The following is a 22,908-nucleotide window of genomic DNA, read 5'->3' on the forward strand; positions in this document are numbered from 1 at the left end:
TTACCCAGTGTCATTAAGACTCTCATCTGTGAATAACTAACTGTACTTTCTAATGATGGGAAGAAGGTGGGGAAAAACTAACAATTACTTCTTACATGACAGATAAGACACTTTCTGTACAATTGTTTATTGAACGCCTTCTCTGTGCCAACTACTCAGGATAAAGGTAAGACTTTGCCAAGTCTTTGTTCTCAGAGTTTACATTCTACTATAGGTAATTTCAGCTACAACTTTAATCAGTGAAAACGTGGGAGTACAATATATAAAATGAAATAATAAAAACATACACATAGGAAACAACTTAGAGAATTTATTTGGAAAGTAGGAAATAAAAAGTATGATTTTAACATTTATTTAGAATATGAAGAAAACTAGAAAAAGTTAAACTACAGAAAAGAAGGCAGAAAGTACTGAAGTTGGCCTAATTGCCAGCCAATATAAACAAGCAAAACCTAAGCTTCCTTCATGCAAATAAGGATTAAGGAGAAGAGTACAAGAATGTTTATAGAACAGGCCACAACAAATATTTTAAAATTTACATAAGAAAATGTACATAAATGAAAAAATAAATTAGACGATTTACAAGCAATGTTTTATAGGTTACAATAGGCTATAACTTAGTTTATTATGAATAAAATTTGTAGCACATCATACATTTTTACATCACAGATTCATTGTTAGAAGAATTCCAACATGACAAAGCTCAGACCTGACAAGAACGATGTGACAGAATAAGGCAACTTAAACTGAAATGGCTTGTGTAAGTAAAATTCAAACATACAAACATCTAGATAGGATTTGGTCAATCACTGGGCAGAAGTAAGACAAGTGCCATTCAACTTATTTAAAAAGCTGAACTCTCAATGTAGTTCAAATAAAAAGCTCAAATAAAGACATGATAAAACTGTCTTAATATGACTTATATCCTAATTCCATTAATTATATTTGGGATCAAGAGACTAAGATATTGATGTTAGATGTATAAAGTTACCCTTTGCTTCTAAATGTTGTAAACTAAAAAGGGCCCCTCAGGAAAAAAGTGGTAAATTTCAAAATGGCTTGGTTATCTGTAATCACTACTGACTGTGACAGGTATGATGTCCATGATTCAGAGATACAATGTAAAGCCAAAATTATCTCAAACTATTTGCATTACTTATATATGCTTTACAAATTATGTAAAAATTGAAATGTTCTTTGAAAGCTATTGAAACTGTAAGTACTGCAACGAATGAAAGATGTTAAGAAATAGCAAAAAAACCCAAAAAAACAAAAAAACAAAAAACCCCCAAAAACAAAACCAGCAATATCTCAGAATTGAAATTTAGTTGCATATTTTATATAATTCAAAACCTTGAATTTTAACTTCTTTCACTCCTTTGAAAAATACATTCCACCTTAGTTCTTTTAAACACAGAATTAGTGGCTGCTGCAGCAAAATGACTAACAATACAAAAGAAAAATATTCTCTTCACTATACAAAAAGCCAGAATGTAAAGATTTCTAGATTTTTTTTAAGGGGGGGAAAATTCCCCTCAAACACATCATTCAGCACGAACTCATGTACTTGAAGTCCCAGATCAACTCACTGCTACATTATTTTGTCACACACATGTACAATTTGATTATCCTCAGATAATTCTAAGGATAAAAGTGTTTTAGGCCTTCATCATATTGGATGTAGATGACTAGAATACATGACATTTCAACTCACCTGGAGGTAATTAAAACGGTTTTATACATTTTGCTACAAACTGTGTTTGACAAAAGCAGTAAGTAATTCTTGGAGGGGTTAATCTCACATCTGTTCCCACTCACAATGACCAGAAAGAAAGAACTTGAAGACAATGGCCACTGAAGAATCTCAAATATATCTAATATTCATACATACATGAATTTAGTGGGATGTTTCTTTTTGTACAACGGAAAAGTTCTAATAATGTCCACATAATTTTAGAGTTAACTCAATAAAAATTTCTGATACTTCCACAGATTAAAGCACACACATACACAGTTTTAATATACAGATATAAAACCTCTTATATTACTTTAAGATAGATCTACTTGGCCATTACAGGCAATAACATAACATTATGAGAGAAACCTAATATCATTCTATTGGTTTGGTGAGAATCCAGAATCTAGTACCTATCAACATATACAAATCAAATTAACTCCAAAACATTGACACCAAATATCTAAACATAATGAGTTTAGTCTCCAAATGCTGCCATGAATGGAGCAACCAACTGTCTTTCAGGATCTTGATGATAACAGTGTCCTTTCCCATTGTAACAAATCAATTTCCTCATTTTACAATGAAAGAAAATAATATTCAAAGAATTTAGAAGAGTGGCTGGCACTATTTCCAATGTAATACCAAATCGTGATCCCCACATCCACTGAATACACAAGAGATAACACAAGCAATAGAGACTGCTTTTAGAAGACATCTGAACTTTTTAGAAGTGGAAATTACTCAGAACTTAGATATGGTCAAAAAGCTGGGGTAATTTACTTTTCAAGCCACCATTATTTTTATCAGGCTATTAAAAATACCTTAAAGGAAGAAAAAAATTACTTCTTTTGGTCTTTGCTGATTATTACTAGGCTCAGTAGAAAATATAAGACAACTACTGTCTCAGATATTGAAAATAGGCAGTAATACAGATAAAGCACATTATTTTTTGAGGTTATCTGACAATATAAACAAAGTTGGCTGAATTCCTTCAGTATTAGAATAAAACACACTAAAATAAACTTACTAGGAAAACAGGACATCAATGATATTTCTTGGCAAATCATCTTAAATAAGGTCAAAGAGTATTACAAAAAGGCAATATATTTCTAATATTTTGTTTATACATACCACAAACCAGTAAGTTAAATGCAAAATAATGCACACTCATTTTTTCTGGTGATTAGCCTTTAACAGTTTTTACATGGCTTTAAATAAGAAAGGATTTCTAAACTACATTCTCAAATGCAATAGACTAAAAAGCATAAAGTGCTCAACAGAAAAAAAAAAAAGATACACCAAACAAAATATAAAATTTTTGCATATAACAAGCAAAGTGGTTATAAAGGATATCTGGGAACTATTACCTTGCTAATAAGCTTTCCACCCAAGAATGCAACCTTAGAAATCAAGGCAAGACTGCTCTCAAAGGTAAGAGTCCCATAGGACATAGAGGAAAACCTTTCCCTTCAGCTGCATCATTTTTCTTATAGAAACGGACTTTCAGGAACTGGTACTTAGAATACAGTAATCACATTTGCATGTAAAAGTAAAAACTCAGGAATTTTACAGAGTCTAATATTTGGCAAAGGAATCTGAACCTTTTGAAAGACTATCAATTGCCGTGTATATGTTATTGGCAATGGCCATTTATTTAAACTAAGAGCCCACCTATTTAAATTAGAGCAGCCGAACAAGGAATAAATACCCCTGTTGACAGTCAAGCAAGTCTAATACTAGTTCTATGGAGAAACTGGTTATAGAACTGAAGGCCATTAGTTCTAAGAGTCTCTAGTTAAAAGGCAATCTTTTTTGGGGGGAGAAGGGGGTTGGTGGTGGAAAGTTCTAGACCTTGTGTTCTTTACCAAGCCCCCAAACAAACTGATAGTGCTCTTTGCATCTGAAAATATTATCAGTTTTTAAGAATGAAAATTAAATCCAAAAGTTATAAAGAAAATTCTCTCATGTATATACAACTCAATGAAAAATTAAAAGGGTCTCTTTTTTGTCCTTTAAAATTGTCTTCTCTAAATTCAAGTAGATGAGGTTGGGGGTGGGAAGGGGATTTAAGTCACTGGAATCCTCAAATTTGCTTCAGTGAAGGAAATAGACATTTTGGAGACTGTTGAGACCAGTCAGGATGGGTCTTGAGCAACTTTATCCAGTGTATCACTGGAAAAATGATACACAGTATGATGAAATGGCAGGATCCAATGTAAGCTATTTTTTGGAACAGTCAGAAATACAGCTTGTCTTTGTAAAATAAACTAGCCCAAACAAGGTACTTCTTAATCTGTATTTTTTTAAAAAGTTCCATATTTTTCCCATAAAAAATAACATTTCCCATATCCCCTTCTCAAGTATTCTTTTAAAAGCCCTTATCCATAAAATTTTCATGGATACTTGATAGTGGTCATTTTTAAGAGCTGGTTCTGGAACTGAACTGTCTAGTACAGTAGCTACTACTCAAATGTGGCTACTGAGAACCTGGAATGTGGTTAGCCTAAACTGACATGTGCTATTAAGTGTAAATACACACTGGTTTTGAAGGCAAAGTAAAAAAAAAAAAAAAAAAAAAAGAAAAGAAAAGGTACAGTATCTCCTAAATAACATTTTATATTGATTATACGTTGAAATAGTAACATACCAGATATACTGGGTCAAGAAGAAATATATAATCAAAATGATTTTCACCGGTTTCTTTTTACTTTTTAAATATGCCTGCTAGAAAATATAAAATTACATACTGCTCACACTTTATGTTCTTAAACAGTATAGCCTAGTAGAAATAGAGCTCTGAGGCATTATGCTGTTTGGGCTTAGAACCAAACCTATTTACCACTGTATGCTTACAAAGAATTTCATGAGATTATGTTTAAAAAAACATAATCTTGGCAGTCTTGATCACAACTCTGTGTTCATTCTTATTACTCAAGTAATTCTTGACTGTACATGAGAATGGCCAAGAGCAACAGTGCTGAAATGGTTGTTCACTTTATATGCATTTTAATAGGAAATTTCAGTTTCAAAGGACACAAAGTATGAACCACATTCTCAGATTAACCAGAACATTGATCAAATTAACTTACATGGACCCTGACCATTCCATTTTCTTTTCTTTCTTTTTTAAGTTTTTATTTATTTCGAGAGAGAGAGAGAGAGAGAATGTGAGTGGTGGAGAGGCAGAGAGAAAATCCCAAGCAGGCTCTATGCTAGCAGTGCATAGCCTGACACAGGGTTCAAAATCACAAACTGTGAGAACATGACCTGAGCTGAAACCAAGAGTCAGACACTCAATCGACTAAGCCAGCAAGGCGCCCCTCCATTTCTTTCTTAAACACAGTCCTAAATCTACAGCTGGTAAGGTAGTTTGCCACAAGATACAACGTGAAATTATCATTTAAAAATAAAAACTTTTTGTACAAATGTCCAAATCACAAAATTTTAAAATAAACTGAACATGTAGCTTTTTGTAGTGACAGAAAGATCTAACCACAACAACGGAAACAGTAAAGTCACAGATGTTTAGTCACTGTCGGGTTTCAGAGTGGCTTACTGACCGAACATGAATGCCAAGTTCCAAATATTCTAAATCCAAAACATTACCTTGCATGCTTTTTCCTCTAAGTATTCACTCCTATTGTTCATATGTTCATCTCTTTAGATAAATAAAAATGAATTTTAAATATTTGAGCACAAAATTTGAAAACTATAAGGAGAAATGTCCAGCACCTCTACTGCAAATTGTTCTTTATGGAGCAAAATTATGTTCTATAAAAACATACTAATACTTCTTTCTTCCTGTAATATACACAATTTTTAAACTCTTCCAAGTACATCCAGATTTACTGGTAATTTAAGGAGGTGAATATTTTCTCCAAGTCTACTTTGTAAACCATTAAGTAATGGTCTTGAATATTTGCTGAACTACAGGACCTCCAAAATGTTGCTGCCAAAGTAAAAATCTGAAAAGATTTGTAACATTATAAAAAATGACTTCAACAAAGAGAACAAATTCCAAGGCAAAAGGACTTACAAATTTTGAAACTATAATGCCTCTATTACCAAAATGGTAAAACACTGATCTTTTTAGAATTCTGTAATACTGCCTCAGACTCCTACAGCTTCAAAACCATTCATATTTCAGATTTCCATCACATCTGTTTAGAATAAATATGATTTGGTTGCTGTTCATAATAGATTAAAGTCTGTAGTTTTGATGGTCAGACCTAATTAAACAGAAATGACTCAGTTTGGGCCCAAGATAAATGTGGTACAGAAAGATCACAGACTTTTATCAATGCACGCAAAACATATTCTACTAGAAGAGTCCTGGGACTTCATTAAATGGACTTTCAAATAAGTAATTGAGCCTCCAATTAAAAAATATGAAACATTTTAAAATAATTTTCTAGGATTCATTTTAAAATTCAGGCTAAGATTTAACAATAGTATTTTAATTAAATTATACCATTTGAAAAAGCTTGTATGTCTGGGAAAAGATCACATAAACGTGCTTTTTTGGCCGGGGGAAATGCTGACAAAACTACAATAATGAAAAATTAATATTGCCTTAACATTTCTAAAATCACATAAAAATGATCATCTTTGATAGCCATTTCAATAAGTTTGATACAGAGTATGTTACTGTCCACTTACTAGTAACCAAAACACATAGAACACACTTATTCAGATTCAATTATTTTCAGGAGCTAAACATTTCTGAGACTTTAAGATTTGTGTTTGAGCATACAGTACTGCAATGTTGGCTACATAAAATAAATAGAAAATCTTCTCAGAGGAAGCTCAAGAATCAGAGGCTGTATTGCATTTAAGGATTTAACACTGGTTATATACAGAAGGGAAAGCATTTCAATTAGAAATACTTCACATGTTACCAAGCTCTCTTTTAATATGGCAACTTTCAGCAGCTTACCATTCTGACATTTAAAAATCAACAGCAGTAGTGCTACTCTGTTATCCTTTGGTTCCCAGTAATGATGCCTCTGGTTTTCAGTTCCTCTTGGATGACATTTATTAGCAGAGAGAAACCGGATGCTTTTTAGCTGAAATTTGGCAGCCCAAGAAGTGCACCAACTGCTCCAAAGTATCCCTGTATAATTTAAAAACAATTATTAATGCAGTCTAGCTTTTAAATTAGCATACAATATTCATTATTAGGAACAGATATTTATTATAATCTATTTAAGAACATCTATTTGGAAATCTACCAATCTGTGTTATCAGTTAATATCTGAAAATATGAAATACGTGCTTTTGAGAGAGAGAGAGCGAGCGCGCACAGGGAAAGAACAGAGACAGAGAATTTTAAGCAGGCTCCATGCCCCCAACTGGGGCTTGATCTCATGACAGTGAGATCATGATCTGAGCCATAATCAAGAGGCAGATGCTTAACCAACTGAGCCACCCAGGTACCCCTGAAATACCTATTTTTAAAGTATTGCTCTTAGACATTAAAAAGCTTCTAAGGTTATTGCTGCAACTCTGTACCCCTCTTGCCCCTTTTCCTCAAACACAATTCCTTTTGTTCATGTGTCATCCTCACAGCATACAGCATGCCATGCGGAGCCTGCACAGCAGGACACCATTCTCAACTACAGGGTAAGAGTAGGGACAATGAAACAGACACTTATAAGGGAAAACTCTGAATATGTGTTATTAAAATTATTAATATGTCCACTTGACCAGAAACAAAATAATTCAAGGTTAATTTACTTAACCCAAAATATTACATGAACTGATATTTTCAGATCAGAATAAATGGATGTAGTGAAAGAATAGGAAAAAAATCTTGAATAAACTCCAAAATTTTAACAGTGGTCACCTCTGGAGGTGGAAGTGAGGTTGTGATGGGAGGATTAAGAATTTTAAAAATTTTCACTGCTAAATTATATATTTTTGTGTTGTTCACATTTAATATTTCAAGGGAGGAAAAAAAAACAAAAAACAATTTAACAAAACAAATCCACTAAGTACACAAGCAATCCCAATATTTAAGGAGTTAATAAGATCTAATACTGCTCTCTCTTGGTCAGACGAAGTGGGAAACTCCCTCTTAATGGGGCGCCTGCATTAATGGGCCATGTAACCTTTATGGGGGTTATAGTAACCCCTATCTCCCCAATTCAAACTGAAGTGTGGGACTCAATATAGTATTTAGTAAATCGCAGTTTTATACTTCTAAGTACACAGCAAGAAGCAATATAAAACTTGCATATAAAAAAGCATACTATTGAAATTCACAAAACATAATTTTCCTATCATACCTCATGTTCTAGAAACAATGCTTTCAGTTGACCTTTTGACCAATAATCCAGTGCATATGCCAAAAGTTTCATTGAGAGAGTATTGACACGTAAAAAGTTTCCGACAAAGACAACTCTGTTTATTTTCTAAAAGAAAAGAACAAATAAAATGACCTGAAATAAGAGCTATCAAGTACATTTTATAATACAGTAGGGTTTAGAAAATCTCCACTTAAAAATATAATTAGCCACTACCTTTTTTTAGTGTCTATTACATTCCTGGTACATATACCTCCATAATCCTGAATATATAAAATTTAGTTCAGGATATATCACTACATATTTGTCACAATCCATAGAATATATACCAAGAGTAAGCCAAAATGTAAACTATGGGCTTTGGGTGATAGTGGAGTTCAAGAGTATATGTGGGAACTCTGTATTTTCCACTCAATTTTGTTGTGAACTTAAAACTTGTCTAAAAAATACAATCTATTTTAAAAAAGAAAAGTTCTCGAAAGACCTAGTAAATGATTTTAGATGAGACTTGTTTTTGAAAATGGCCAATAAATAACCTATTAAGAAAGTAATTTGGAGAAATATTATTGAGATTAAAGGAGAGAAACCAAGGAAGAGTATTTTAAATGTGTTTAGAATTAAAACACTGTAAACTTGAGGCTTCCAGCATCTCCGGCCCTGCCTAACCCATCAAGTTACTCTCTGCTAAGATGCAACTCACTAATTTAGTTCCCTAGATACCTTGAAGGAAATCTTAGATGGAGGAACTAGTGTTTCAATCTCCAAAATGCTTTTCTATTCTCACAATATATTGACTTCTGAGTATACATTTTTGCACACTGAGTTTGGATAGTGTAAGCTATGGCCTTAATTACTATTAAGTGGCCAGTGAAAATCTAGATAGATCTACAGGGCTAAGAAAAAAGGTCCCAGAATATTGTCTGCCCCCAAAAGTGAAATATTCCCCAAACCTGGGTTAAAACACCTGTTAGTGGCTCTTTCCACCAACTTACTAAACTGTTATTGAGACACTTAGAACTCTGGATTTTAACACAGAATAATATGCATGATTATCTTACCTCCTCTAAATATTTATCCAAGGGTCACATTTTCAATAAAGCCTTCCTTTAACAAGCAAACTACGCAGCAATCTGTCTTCTGCCATTCTCTTTATCTTGTTTGGTTTTCTTTTTGTAAAAAGTAGCATTTATTACCTAACATATACTAAAAAATTTACTCTATCACTAGAATAGATGGAAGCTCCACAAAGTCAGGGGTCTTTGTTTTTTTCACTAATATATCCCTAGTGCCTAGAAAAATACCTGGTACAAGGTACTCCACAATGAATAAATGAATGAACAAATGAAGGATTCCCTCAGAAAGCAAAATTTCCAATTCACTTAAAGTATTTGATTATTTACAAAAATTAAATGGGCAAATACATCTATTACATGAAGGCAGAACTGTGTATTTACTCTCCTTCATATAAAAATAACCCAATAGTGAGGCAAATCTACGAGGTAAATCTATGCTTTTCATAAGTACGTATCATTCAAATTGCATGTGAAGAACAAGTCTCAATGCCTTCATAGCCCTGTACAATGCTGCTTGATCCATATGCAACAAGGCAGCACTGTAAAGAAGCCAAAGGCAATAAGAAAACTTCCAAGCACTTTGCTAATCAAATGCAACATTAACAGCAAAAAAAAAACCAACCAAAAAAACCCAAAAAACAAAACCAAACCCTCTTTCAGTAGTTACCTCAAAAATGTCCTATGTTTGAAAAAAGAATTTTCTATCTTCAAGAGATTTAGGTGGTATATTTGTGGAAAAGCTTCTAGACAAATTTGAAATATAAATATCTATTTGTCCTCCTTCCAATTTGAATTATCTGCTATTTTCTTTACAAATAACAATAAGTGGGTACACATGATATTTAGTTAATGAGCCTTGGGATTTAACAGAGATGAGTAACCTCAATCCTAGAGACCTCCTTAAGGAACATAAAGAAGCCCTGCTGTACATAAATAAAATTTCAATCCACATTCTCCATACAGTTAATTTTTTTACCTCATTAACAGCACACATTCGTGCCACAGACCCAATGTTATTGGTGATAGTAACTAAAGTTGCTCTTGCTAGATCTTCTTTACTAACAGATTCTCGCTTCTCCTTATAAATCATATTCCCAAAACTGCAAAGAAATGAAAGACAAAATCAGTTCTGCTGATAATCAACATTTTTGGGAATTTATCTTACAGATAAATGTGGTATGTACAAAATAATGCATGTTAACAAGGTTACTGACTGACCCATGAACTATACACAGCAAAATACTGGAAACCACCAAAACATCCAACAAACTTTGATAAACCCACACAATAAAATACCAAGAAGCTGTTAATAAGCGGGGGGGGGGAGAGGGAGAGGAAAAGGGAAGGGGGAGAAAAGGTGAGAAAGAGAGAGAAATGAAGGTAGGGTGGGAGGCCAGCAGATAGACTAGGATATCTTGCCTACTGAAGAGTATATACAGTATGCTGTATAGTAGTATACAAATATTACCTTTTGAAAGTTACCTTCTAAATAAGGGGAGGATAAGGATATGTATTTACATTTGCATCAAGAAAAACTGAAAGGATGCACAAGAATAAAAATGGTTTCCTATAGGGTATATACCTGGGAGACTTCTTAATGTGTATCTAATTTTTAAACTACATGAATGTTCAAAACTTGGAACCTAAACTGGGTTAAGAGTAAGTAAGCCTCCTTACAACTTCCTAATATATATTGCTTTCTAAAAACTAAATAAGCAACTTTCATTACAACATAAATATTAAAGTTACCTAGATGCTACCGCCCAACCTGGCAGACGAAATCTTTCATAATCTCCTCCGTAAATATCACGGACCAGCTTGTCGGCTTGGGTGCTGTCACCTTTGGATGCCATTTCAAGAGCCTCTTCAAAACTTTCACAGCCAGTCAACAGACAGCATAAACCCAGAAAGGTACCTCCACCAAGGCTAAAGAAAATAAAACTGGGTAAGTTACATTTATACACTGTATTCTTCTTCCAGAGTAAAAATAAGAGTATTCATATATTCAACAAACACGAAGAAAGAACATATTGCTAATGCCAAGTGCTGAAATATCAACATAATGAAGGTAAGAAAAATGCCTAGCAAAACTAAATTTGTCAGATGAAATAAACCACAGGGAAAGATAATCACTTGGTGGAAGCATCATGAGGATGGAAGAGATATTTTATATCTTCTATCATCTTTACCAATTCCTTACACTTTGTAATTGCCAAAAAATAAATGCTTTTATGTGTGTGAAAAAGCAGTTTAAATGTTAAAAATTGCTATATGAATTAAAAGGAGAAAATTTGTAACTCTAAATGGTTTCCAGGAAATGATTTAGTGAAAGATCTATTTACTTGGTCTGACAAGGCTGAAATCAATTCACTGTGATACATAAGCATTTAACGTGACCCAGAAATGAATATGGTGAGAAAATTTTTGTCAGTCTGGTCAATATGTTAATGCCAGAAATTTACTTGTTCTGTTATTCTTTTGGATATGCTGATAAAATGAAATGTCTCTCTAACCCCTAAAATCAAAACCTTTGTTCCTCAGTTTCACCTCAATTTCTAACAGACTCTATTCCTGGTCACTGCTGGAATTTAGTTAACCAGACTTAATTTCTTTTAGAATTGACTGCAGTAGGTAATACTTCCCTGTAATTCTCTGGCATAGAGCATCACAATAGAGGTAGATTTTTAGCTACCATAGAGATAAAATACTAATTTAAGGATCACTTAGGGGCGCCTGGCTGGCTCAGTCAGTAGAACATGTGACCCTCAGAGTTGTGAGTCTGAGCTCCATGAGGGGGGCAGTTTAGTTAAAATGAACAAAAATATTAAGTATCACTTTAGTAAGAGCACTACTTTAAAATGGAAATGAGTATTTTTCATAAACCCCAAAATCTTTCTTCCTCAAGTATATATCAGAATCATAAGGACAATTTAAAAATTTCATTTCACAATACTTCAGGCATTATAGAAAACACTATGGGATATTTGGAACATTAATGTTATTCCATAAAGAGCTTATGTTCAATTCATCCTATAAGAATTATCATAATGTTGTCTAACACAACACTTAAATATGAATCTAATCCAATCAGCATGCAAGCTAACCAGTGTCAAGCATTAGGCTTAAATATATCTATAAAATAGTGAAAGGAGAGAAGAATGCTTTGGAAAATAAAAAAGTCACTGGAATCATTCCAGATAAAAATTCCCTCTTACAATTGTGGAAAGTTTAGTGCCAACTGTTGCTAAGCAAATATAAATAATGATTTCAGTTTGAGTCTTTACACACATACCTTATGAAACAAAATTATCTGTAACACTTTAACTTCTACTTACACATCTACCTTTTTTTTCATAAATACATGTTAAAGGCTGGCATTAATATGAGTTCACAACTTCTGTGTATAAAACAACATGAATGCTGCAATAAGAACAAAAAGGTTACTACCTTGTCCCGGTTACTCGTTTATAGTTGTCTTTGGAATGGACTGCTAAAATACTGACTCCTGAACCAATGTTCACTATCAGCAGTGGATAGGGATCATCCAAGTTAAAAGGCATCTTTTGGCATCGCTCAGGTTCTGAGGCATTAGCAAAATAATAGCACTCTGCTTGTCCATTGAAACTGACAGAATCTATATACAGCAAGCCCTTTACAAGGCAGTCAAGTTCATCCAGTTTGTGCAGGTGGAGGTTTCCAATCTGTAAAAAACAAAAACAAAAACCACACAAAAACACCAAAAAAGTTGTACAAAGTGAACAAGGGACAGTATTAAAAATATTTGACTCAAATGCACTGTATAATTTTCACATACTTTATAAAACTTCAAAATCATCTATACATTTCCACTTGTTTTGTGTCAATATCTCTTAGTCCTATGATTCTTGGTGATGGTGGTATTACCTCTGGAGGTATTTGTGGGGATTATTTCAGTTTTCACAAAGAGAGGAGAAAAGAACCAAACTAACATTTAATGGGCAGGGACTTGTGATGTCAGATGAGTGGGGCAGTTGTGCAAATGAGTGGGGCACAACTCCAGTGAGTGGGGCAGTTGTGCAAAACAAAGAAATATCCCATTCCTGCTCTATCTTTCACTGTTCTGACAGACATTTTTGTAGGTAGCAGTATGAAAATTTGTTTATAATTATCCATGCCTGTGTAAACATAAAGTATTCTTTATATGGTTTTAATATATATACACTAAATTTGCTAGGAATGCAACCATTATATAAACTGAGGGAATACTGGACTTCCATATCAATCTGTTACCATTTGTGGCTTTAGAATTTACGGTGAATTTATATCTAAGTGCCAGCATCTAACTATTTCATTATGCCCCTTTTATGTGATCCTACTAGAGAAATCTACCAATATATAAATAACTTCATTTCCTGTCTCTATATTATACTTTGAGTACTAGTTTGAAATTATTAAACTCATTTCAGGTTAGTAAAGAATGTTATAAAGTATTTGTAATAAAATCTCAGCTTAGAGATCACTTCCTCTGGGAAGCTTTCGTTCTCCAGAACTTGTTAGGTACCACACTACTCTGGTGTTCCCGTGGCACTGTTTTTCACAGCAATAGCATTAATTATCAGACACGGTACTTTTACTTTTAAATCATTTGTGTGGTCTAGACTACTACATTCTTTCGGGGCTAAGACTGTGTCTTATTTCCAGCTGAGCTGTGTCTAGCATAATACCTGACATATACTACATGCTCAATTATTAGCTTAATAAATGATGGAGCATCAACAGGAAAGTTATTACAGAACTTCATCACTAGAAAATATTGATAGTGGCCAGGTGAAATGAAAGCTGGCATCAAGGACACTGCTTTTGGTAAGAATACTAAACATCAAATATCTCATGTCCAAGCAAACTGGTCTCAAATTCATGAAATTTATGTTCAAATTATTCAATAAATTGAAAACAAATCAGTATTATCCATCAAAATAAAAGAATTAAAAAAAATTTAGATTTTTAAACTATCCCAAAGTTTAAGGGGCTTATGTTATATGAGCCATGTAAGTGATCACTTATGTTCTATTAAGACTTTCCCTATATAAATTTAAGAAATTAAACGGTCCACTTGCATATTTTCACAGAAAACAAATTTCAGTAGCCCCAAATGCCAACTTTCTAATCTTTACTCTAATGGAAAGAACTAGAAGCTTGGCAAACCCCCACTAGCACATAAATCAATGCTTACATTTGCCATTTCCAAATGGCACTCTTTGAGACAAGACCATGGTAATGTTGACAGATAAAATCAGGAAAAGGAGGTAATAGGGACTTTCATTCGGATGTCTACTAGTCAAAAGACACTGGCTTCAGCTGTTTTTCTTTGGGGGAGGGGGATGGCCCTAGGAGAGAGGGCTATATGAGTAATAACAAAGAGCAATGCAAACACAGGACAATAATAGTGAAAATAATTCAAACCCCACTTATATCTGGCTTTGTACACTACCTAATTCACTGAAATTTCTTCTTATTGTAGCTTTGTAACAGTCCCTAAACCTAGCAGGTTTTACCAAACATTATGTACAATAAGGCCAAATCTGGGTGATTTTTTACTCAGTCTATAAAGGTGTTTAAGTGCCCCAAAAGAAGGGTGCCTAGGTTGCTCAGTTGGTTAAATGTCTTACTCTTGATTTTGGCTCAGGTCATGGTCTCAAGGTTATGAGATGGAGCCCCATGTTGGGCTCTACATTGAGAGTGGAGCCTGCTTGAGACTGTCTCCCTCTGCCCCCTCCCACCCCACCCCCCACCGCCAAAAACATGTCCCAGATGAAAAGCTTGTCATGAATATAAACTTCCTCTGTATCCAAGCAGGGGCAACTAATCTAAGAAACATGTAAGATGGAAGGAAACCTAGACTCATGTTTTAAAAATTAAAGAGAATGGGTATCAATGTTTGGCTTTAAGTAACAGATACCTACTGTGCGGAAATCTTCTTCAAACTTGTAAGCACCACCTCCTGTAGCACATAGCACCGTGTGTAATGTTGAGAAGTTTTTATCTCTTCCCATTTGGATAAAAGTAGGCAGGTCATGGGTTGGAAATCTGATAAAGTGCAAGTTCCCTCTTCGGCCAAAAAGTGTTAAATCCTTCAGTTCAAGGTGTACATCCCGAATACCAGTGGATCCATATGCTACATTAGAAGTCAAATATTTCCGGATACTTTTTAAGCTCTCAACCTCTTCTTGTTCTTCCTCTGCTGTGATATCAATAGGTTCAAAATAGGAGAGCTTTACTAGAGTCCCCCCAATGTCCATGCCAAACCATGGGAAAGCTGTGGATTAAAAAAAGTAATAACTTTATCTACACTGGTTTTAGAAACACAAATTAGTTAGAAACTAGTTAATTAGCCACAAATTTCGCTTACTCTGAATCATGCAGTCAGTAATATTTTGGGGGTAAGATGTATCTTCTATGTGCAACTCAACTTTTTCCATTTGAAGCATTACTTTGTGTATTTTCTAAAACTCTGTAACATAGGATGCTTAGAGCTGGTCCAGGGCCTTTTAATTCCTGGTCAGGTAGGCATTCCTTTTCATTTATTAAATACTTATCATATGCCGCAGGGGATCAGGAAAAATTTGGAACAATTCTGTTTTAATAAATAGGTCACCACCTAGGACTTGATGATGTTTCTAGTAACATTGTAACATAGTAAAATTGGCCTATAATTACTTCAAGTAACCCAAGGTAAAAGTACCTCCTTAAAAAGAAATCTTATTCTTTCTCATTAAGCATTAGGTTTCTTTGGTACATCTGGTTAATAAAATTAGCTGTTAATAATATTGAAGATAAGTCTACCTGGGGCATATGTGGGCAGCCAGTTCTATCATTTGGGTAGATAAGTTGGGACTTGGTGCTCTTTCACTAACTGGACTATATGACTTTAGAAGAGCCATTAACTTCTCTGAATCCAAGTTTCTTTAAGGTTTCTATTCTCTGGGATCTTAAACAAGATGATACTCAAAATAATTTAATACTTAAATACATACATTACAAAATGCCTCAGAATAAAATATATAACAGGTTTTTATGTAGAAGTTGTCAAAGACGACTAGTTCCCTCTAAAATTCTGTTTCTTAAATATTAGTGTTTTTGTTATGTGTGACTATTAGAAACCAGGAACATACAATTCAGCAAGATAGGATTCTATATATTTCTCCATTACAGAATTTTACATTTACTGAAATTAATATTAAATATGAGGAAGTGTAATTCTTTTCCTGGAGAAAGAGCTCACTTTTCTTTCTTTCCTTTTCTTTCTTTCTAGCCTGTTTTTGTATTGGAAACCCAAGTTGCAGATACAGGTCTATAATAAAGACAATCTTAAAATAGAAACTTCTTTAAAAAAATAGTAAAATGATATAAGACCATAATCTGGGTGGCAGTAAGACCCCAAAGAGGCATTATGCTTTTATGCCTATGTTTTTATAAATAACTAAGATGTAGTAAAAGAAACAGGCTAAAGTTTCTCAATTTTTCAATCCCTACTAGGAAGTAGCAATACTAACAGCTACAAAGGAGATATTCACAGCAACTGTTGGTCTTAAAAGAAAACAATACAGAGTAGCTTTACTGATCCAATAAATCAGAGATGCCTTCAAAATTTTCCCAAACTGTTGAACAGATATGCAGTTAGGACACTTTTCAATGTATATTAGATAAAACATAGGAATGCTTCTGATATTATATAACCAAAATGATTTATTTGATTGATACTTGATTCTAGATTTCATGGGGGTGGGTGTGCAAATCATTGCTGATATGTAAAGTATATTTTGGGATAGAAAAGTTTCTACAAGGTGAGTTTTATTGAGCTAAAAACTTTTATTTTCCAAAGTTCAAAATACTTTAAAAATTGTTTAAGTTTATAGTTTTTCTTTCTATGCCTTTGTCAGGTGTCAAAATATACAAATAAAAATGTTACTTCCACGCAAACTATTAACGCTGAAACATTACCAAGTTCAAAGTTCATTTTATTTTTATTTTTAGTCAGAAGTCCCTGCCTACTCCCAGGCTTATAAATAAGTGAACACTGCCATTCTTGAAAGAAAAAAAAAAAAACAAAACCAATTAACACTTATGTGAAGAACTTTTAATTCTTACATGAAACCATAATTTTTAAAAGAATCTTACTTACTGCCTAGGAAGATATCTTAAGTTTACAGATAAAAATACTGGGGAGGAAGAAACTTTCTACTTTTCTAAACCTGTGTGGTTAGCACTAAGGTTTTTGACCCCAAAGGGCAATGGCCAATTCCAAAACACGGAACTGTGGAGTAGGCAACAGAAAGGCTCACAGAATGAAATCCTGTTTGTGAATGAAACAGGATTGGGTGCAAGAAAGTGTTAACTAGTTCTTTCTCAGAGACAGAAAATGACTGTTTAGGTGTAATTATCATTAAAATGATAAAGAAAAACAAAAACCTTTCACTTCTTTTAAAAGGCTTTTCTTGATCTATTTGCATGAAACAACCAAACTTGTCCTATCTGAAAAGGAAAACTCCACACAGAAAGTAAAAAACATTTGTAAACAAAGCTGTTTTATTATTACAGTATACCAAATCCCTCATTTCTTTTAAATTACATTAATTGCTGAAGAATATAAAATACGTATGACCTAACAACCATCAACAACGACAAACTTATGAAACAGAGTACTACCATTCAATTTTATCTTTTTTAAGTAGGCTTCAAGCCCAGCACGGAGCCGAGGGAGATCAAGACATGAGCTGAGGTCAAAAGTCAGAAGCTTAGCTAACTGAGCTTTCCAGGCACACCTACCATTCAATTTTAAATCTTTGTGTAGCCACTTTTGTACACTAAAGAAACAGAAGGTTCTTCCAAATACCTCAGATTAAGTTGGAAGAACTATGTAATTTCTTTAAGGGTTATTGCCTAGAGGTAGGCTTTTAAAATTATGAATGCAAAAAGCTCAAGATTCATCTCACATCTAGCCTAGAAGATGTCTGTTCTTAAAGGAAGGGTAACTAGATTGTAAATGATGAGTTTCTCACTCATCATCATGTGCAATCTAGATCATAACATGTTCCCTCTATTTCTTAGTAAATCTCATTTATGGTAATTCTCTTCTTAAAATCAGGAAGGTAGATACTGAAAGAGAACTCAGCCTTGCCACTGACAAAAAAAAAAAAACAACACAAAAACTGGTAACAGCCACCTTTGGTATTAGTGAGCCTTTCAACTCAGCAGAATTCTGGAATTCATTTCCTTATGTGGGCAGGTGGGGAGGACCACATTCAAAAAGTATGGAGAAGGCAATAAGAACACAGAAAACACAAGTTCTTCTTCTTCTTCTTCTTCTTTTTTTTTTTTTAAGATTTTATTTTTTAAGTAATCTCTACACCTAACATGGGGTTGGAACTCACAACCCAGAGATCAAGAACTGCATGCTCTAACAACTGATCCAGCCAGGCGTGCACCACAGAAAACACAAATCCTTAATTATGACCCACTCCCTATCATTTAGTAAGTGGTCAAATAACCGATCTTTACATTGTTCAGTACATAAAAAAAAAAAAAACAACAAAAAAAACCCCCATTTTCTCACTGACCAAAATAGGAGGGGAAAGGATCATGGAGCTCAAACTTTATTTGCAATGAAAGCATGAAGCAAATATAAGGTTATTAAGTACAACCACAGGTCCACTAATAGCTTATGAGGTAATAAAAACATCAGTTTTCTAAAAAGTCAGGCAAGTATCTATACCTATAGCTTTGTTGCTTTTAGCCAAGGGATAGGTTAAAAGTAGGTCACCAGTGCATGAGCAGCCTACTTACTGCATATAAGCTAAATATTTTTTTATTCTTTGAGAATTAAACTCTCCACTGCCAAGGTAAAAAAAGAAAATGAACCAAAACACACATTTAAAAAACAAAGCACACACTCCATAAATACAAATACGTACTTTGATGATGGCAAATATGCATTGCCTTCCCCAGACTTTCCTAGAATCTCCTGTGATTTACTTGGACTTCAAAAAAATAATAGTTCCTAGTCTATTTCTCAGCCGAGCCTAAAAGAGCTGCCATTAGTTCCCTGCAAGTAACAAAAATATCCAGGACTACCATAAGCATAAAGTGCTACCAAGAATTATCTTCCTTACCAGGGTGGATCATGAATGAAGAAACCTGCATGTCCAGTCACCTTTGGAAATGATTAAACAGCAGGAGATACCTAGCCACAGGGCAAACTGTTAATTTCTAATAAGTTGTGTTATGTGAGTTTGGTGTCTTGCTAGGCATTGTAAAGGGGTGGGGGAGAAGCATTATCAAACCATTTAATTGCTATTGGCCCCATGCAGATTTCAGCCCAAAGGGATCCTATGCCAAATTAGGATTTAATTATTCTTTAGCAGAAAGAGAAACCAAATGATGAAAATGTTCAAGACATTATTTTAAGAAACAAAATTCTAAAATGGGCATGTGCACTGGTAAACTCCAAGTATGCTTCAACTTCTTGGATAAAAAAGACATTTTGCTCTTCCCAATAATCACTCCAAATAAAAATGCTAGTGTTTCAAAATAGACTAAGAAAATAATCACCTTCACACCTTCAGTGTCACAATTCCTTAGAAAAGCATCACGTAAGATTTTTTTTCCTTTGGTAAATTAGGTACATCTAAGGGAATGTTAGAAACTATCATATTAAATTGTACCTTATTATCTACTGGAAGTGATAATTGTTAAACAATGATTCAATTTACAAACAGGCCAAACTACACATATATGCCATATACTTCTCTTTGGTCTTGACAAAAGCTTCAGGTTGGGTTAGCAAAGCAGAGATTCAAAAACCTTTATCTCATCAAATTAAAAAAATTTATCTTTTACTGTCCCCTTGTTAATCAGGCTTCATGTCACAAAGGTAAGCAAAACAAAGACTGAATATATCTTAAGATATCAGTCCAGGTCAGTCCAGGTAGAGAGGAACCCGTGATTGGCTTTTTAACATCTAATACTTAAGCAGTGTGAAAAACATAAGGCAAAGCAAGCCAACATTGTCATTTTTCAGGTTTTCATAGAAAACTAGAAAAATTTTCACTAGAAAAATTTGTCATGAGGTTCATGTTTGACTTCATCCTTCCCTTGGAGTTGAATTAACGCTAACCTTATACAACTAGAGGACGAAACGGATTCTTTTTCTCACTTTCTGGTTAAATACATGCATTTGGTTTCTAACCCTGTAATATATTAGTGTTGTATCTAAAAGCAATGTTTTCTAACCCTTAGGTGAATGTAAGAGTGTGAAGCTAAAGCCACTTGTTTAATGCTGCAAAGCACGTAAAAAGTGCCTTACACATAGGAAGTGCTCACTTAGTTTATAATTATAAAAAAAAAAACCCTATACAAGTACTCAAAAACAACACAAATACATCTTTCCCTAATCGGAGTGGTTTGAAACGTCAGAAATGACACTTTCTGGTTCTATATATTTATAGCTCATAATTGAAATACTTCCCCCACACAAAAACAAGATGTTCTTTACTTTCCCAGTGAAGAACTGAGGAAGCAGCAAAGTCACCTTTTACATATAAGAAACGGGAAATGTCACTTTAGACTTCTAAATCCGATTAACTGACTAGTGTTTCAGCATGACTCCTTCAACACTGTGCCCTAAGCAGTAATAAGCAACTTCTAAAAAACAGGTGCTCCTTTCTCAACTTAGTTTATTTTATAAACCTTTACGTATTATCTTTGCTGAAGCACCTTTGACAGAGGCAGCATTCATACCTGATTACAAGTGTGCCCAAATCTAACAAATCACATCAGCATCATGGCAAAAAGAAAATACCCTAAGAGTTAGAATATGAGCTTGTCAAAGTTCAACTCATTTTACCAAATGGAACTTCTAAGACAAGCAGGGAAAATGTATGTGTTAAAGGAACATGTCCAAGTGTTCGACGTTACTGCATCTGTTCAAGGTTAGTTTAATTCAGCAAATGTAAAGAAAATTAAAACTGGTTCTCTATTAACTGTCATTTAAACCTTCCCATCACTATTCTATAGACCCCTTGAGTAAGTACTCTTTAAAGATCACAAGAAATCATCGTTAAAATACACATTTTCTTCAGCAGGCAGATAAAATCACCACGTCAGAAAGGTTTGTGTTTAAGTATTTAGACTAAACTATGCCCTGTGGGTGCAGAAAAAAGAACACTGGACTAGGAGTTCACTTAGGGCCCTGAGCCTCATTAGCAGAGTTGGTTGGCATAGCCTTGGAAAAGTTACTCTGGGGCTAAATAAATTCAATTTCCTCACCAGTAACATTAAGAATGAATTATCTCACGTTTAAATAACAATCCATAGTTTTCAGAGTGCTGCAGTAAGTTGCCTCTCCCTTGAGGTAACAAGAACCCTGATGGGCCAGAAGGGAAGGTGTCAGTGCTCCGTTTTATCACTTGAGACACTAAAAACTGTGAACTATCAACACAACTCTAAGAAATAAGCATGCATCCCCACATTCCTAGTTGCTCTGGGAGAATGTACTTAGTATGAAATCACAATGAATGACTAAATAAGCTATTTACAGGAGTAAAGGTTTTTAAAAGGCTAAAAATAAAAGGAAGCAAATGAAAGTTGATACGCTCGTTTAAAACATGGGAAAGAATGTTTCATTAAAAAGTTCGCACATATATACTGGCGTAGAAAAATCTGAGTATTCACCAAAATATTAATAGTGGTTAGCCCTGAGCGGCGGGAATACCTATGATTTTCATCCTTTTATGTCTCTTTTTCCAAGCAAACACGATCTAGCTGTTATTCTAAACAAAAACAAGCCAAAGCAATTACCCGCTGGTAGGTTACAGGCGTGTTTTAAAAAGGCTTTAATTGTAACAGCAGTGACAACTCCCAGGAACACACCAGGATTTCAAGGACACATGCTGGAAGCTCAGAAATCAGTAAAAAAAAAAAAAAAAAAAAAAGGGGGGGGGGGCGGTAAATGCCCCTGCGCAAATGACACCCATTTTCAACCTCACTTCAGAGCCAGCTGGGGGAGCGGACTGATAGCTCCCGTCTGGTCTGGCAAAACCCGAATCAAAAATTCCCCCAAGTGCCTTCCAGATCTCGAGAAGGAAGTGGGAGGAAAGGGCCAGGAGGCGGCAGGCGTTCGTCACGCGCTCACAGGGGAATGAAGAGCGAGCCTCGACCCCGATGCTGAAATGGTCCTTCCGCCCCCCCCCCCCCCCCCCATCCCGTGCCGGGCGCCTGCGAGGGCCGACGGGCCGGGAACAACGCCGCTCCGCTAAGGCGCTTCTACACGGGGCCCAAAGTGCTCTCCCAACCCGGGGGGCCCAAGACCCCATCTTACAGGGTTTCTTGGCATCCTTGATCTTCATGGCGTCTGCCTAAGGAACCAAAGGCAGCCTCGGGTCCGGAGCACGGGGGGTAGTGGAGTCGACTCCGGAGGTGTCTCGGCCGCGCGGGAAGGCCCGGCCGGTTCCTCCCCTCAGGCCGGGCGGGGCGGGCCTGGGGCGGGGCGGCGGCGCCTAAGGCGAGGCCCGGCCCAGGGGGCGGCCTCCCCACCCCCTCGAGGGTGTGCCGGGACCGAGCGAGCTGGGGAAGGCCTCCGGCCTCGCCGCTCCGGGGCCCCCCCGCAGCCGCTCCAAACAAAAGGCCCCGGTCCCCCGAGCCGCCGCCGCCGCCGCCGCACTGAGAAATAGCCCGCCCAGGCCGAGCGCCCACGTGACGCCAGCCCCTCCTCTCTCCGCCGGCTGCTGGGGATGGTAGTTCTCTGGGTCGCGATGCC

General features: G+C 35.3%; 1 protein-coding gene across 2 annotated transcripts; it reads right to left on the reverse strand.

Annotated features, from left to right (window-relative positions):
* Positions 1–290: 290 nt before the first annotated feature.
* PANK3 (pantothenate kinase 3) lies at positions 291–22,828 on the reverse strand. Of its 2 annotated transcripts, none has more exons than XM_060634980.3 (7): positions 22,471–22,828; positions 15,059–15,411; positions 12,564–12,817; positions 10,866–11,042; positions 10,093–10,216; positions 8,026–8,151; positions 291–6,851 (listed from the first exon to the last, which is right to left on the reverse strand). In XM_060634980.3, exons 1-7 carry the CDS (start codon positions 22,496–22,498, stop codon positions 6,801–6,803), a joined length of 1,113 nt encoding a protein of 370 aa, XP_060490963.1. In that variant the 5' UTR covers positions 22,499–22,828; the 3' UTR covers positions 291–6,800. The 2 variants fall into 2 exon arrangements, with proteins under 2 accessions (XP_060490963.1, XP_060490965.1); XM_060634982.3 differs by lacking the exon at positions 22,471–22,828 and adding an exon at positions 15,505–16,048.
* Between the last annotated feature and the right edge of the window lie 80 nt (positions 22,829–22,908).

Source organism: Panthera onca, chromosome A1 (assembly GCF_046562875.1).
Source record: "Panthera onca isolate mPanOnc1 chromosome A1, mPanOnc1 haplotype 2, whole genome shotgun sequence".
In the NCBI taxonomy this organism is placed as follows: Eukaryota; Metazoa; Chordata; class Mammalia; order Carnivora; family Felidae; genus Panthera; species Panthera onca.

What these genes read in the sequence shown, in the direction of transcription:
- PANK3 (XM_060634982.3), bottom strand. Translation starts at nt 15,583, where the DNA reads ATGCTTCAAATGGAAAAAGTTGAGTTGCACATAGAAGATACATCTTAC. An exon ending in TTGAAGAAGATTTCCGCACA is followed by an intron (nt 12,818 to 15,058) that starts GTAGGTATCTGT and finishes TGTTTTTTACAG; the next exon opens with ATTGGAAACCTCCACCTGCA. An exon ending in GGTTGGGCGGTAGCATCTAG is followed by an intron (nt 10,217 to 10,865) that starts GTAACTTTAATA and finishes ATTTCTTTGCAG; the next exon opens with TTTTGGGAATATGATTTATA.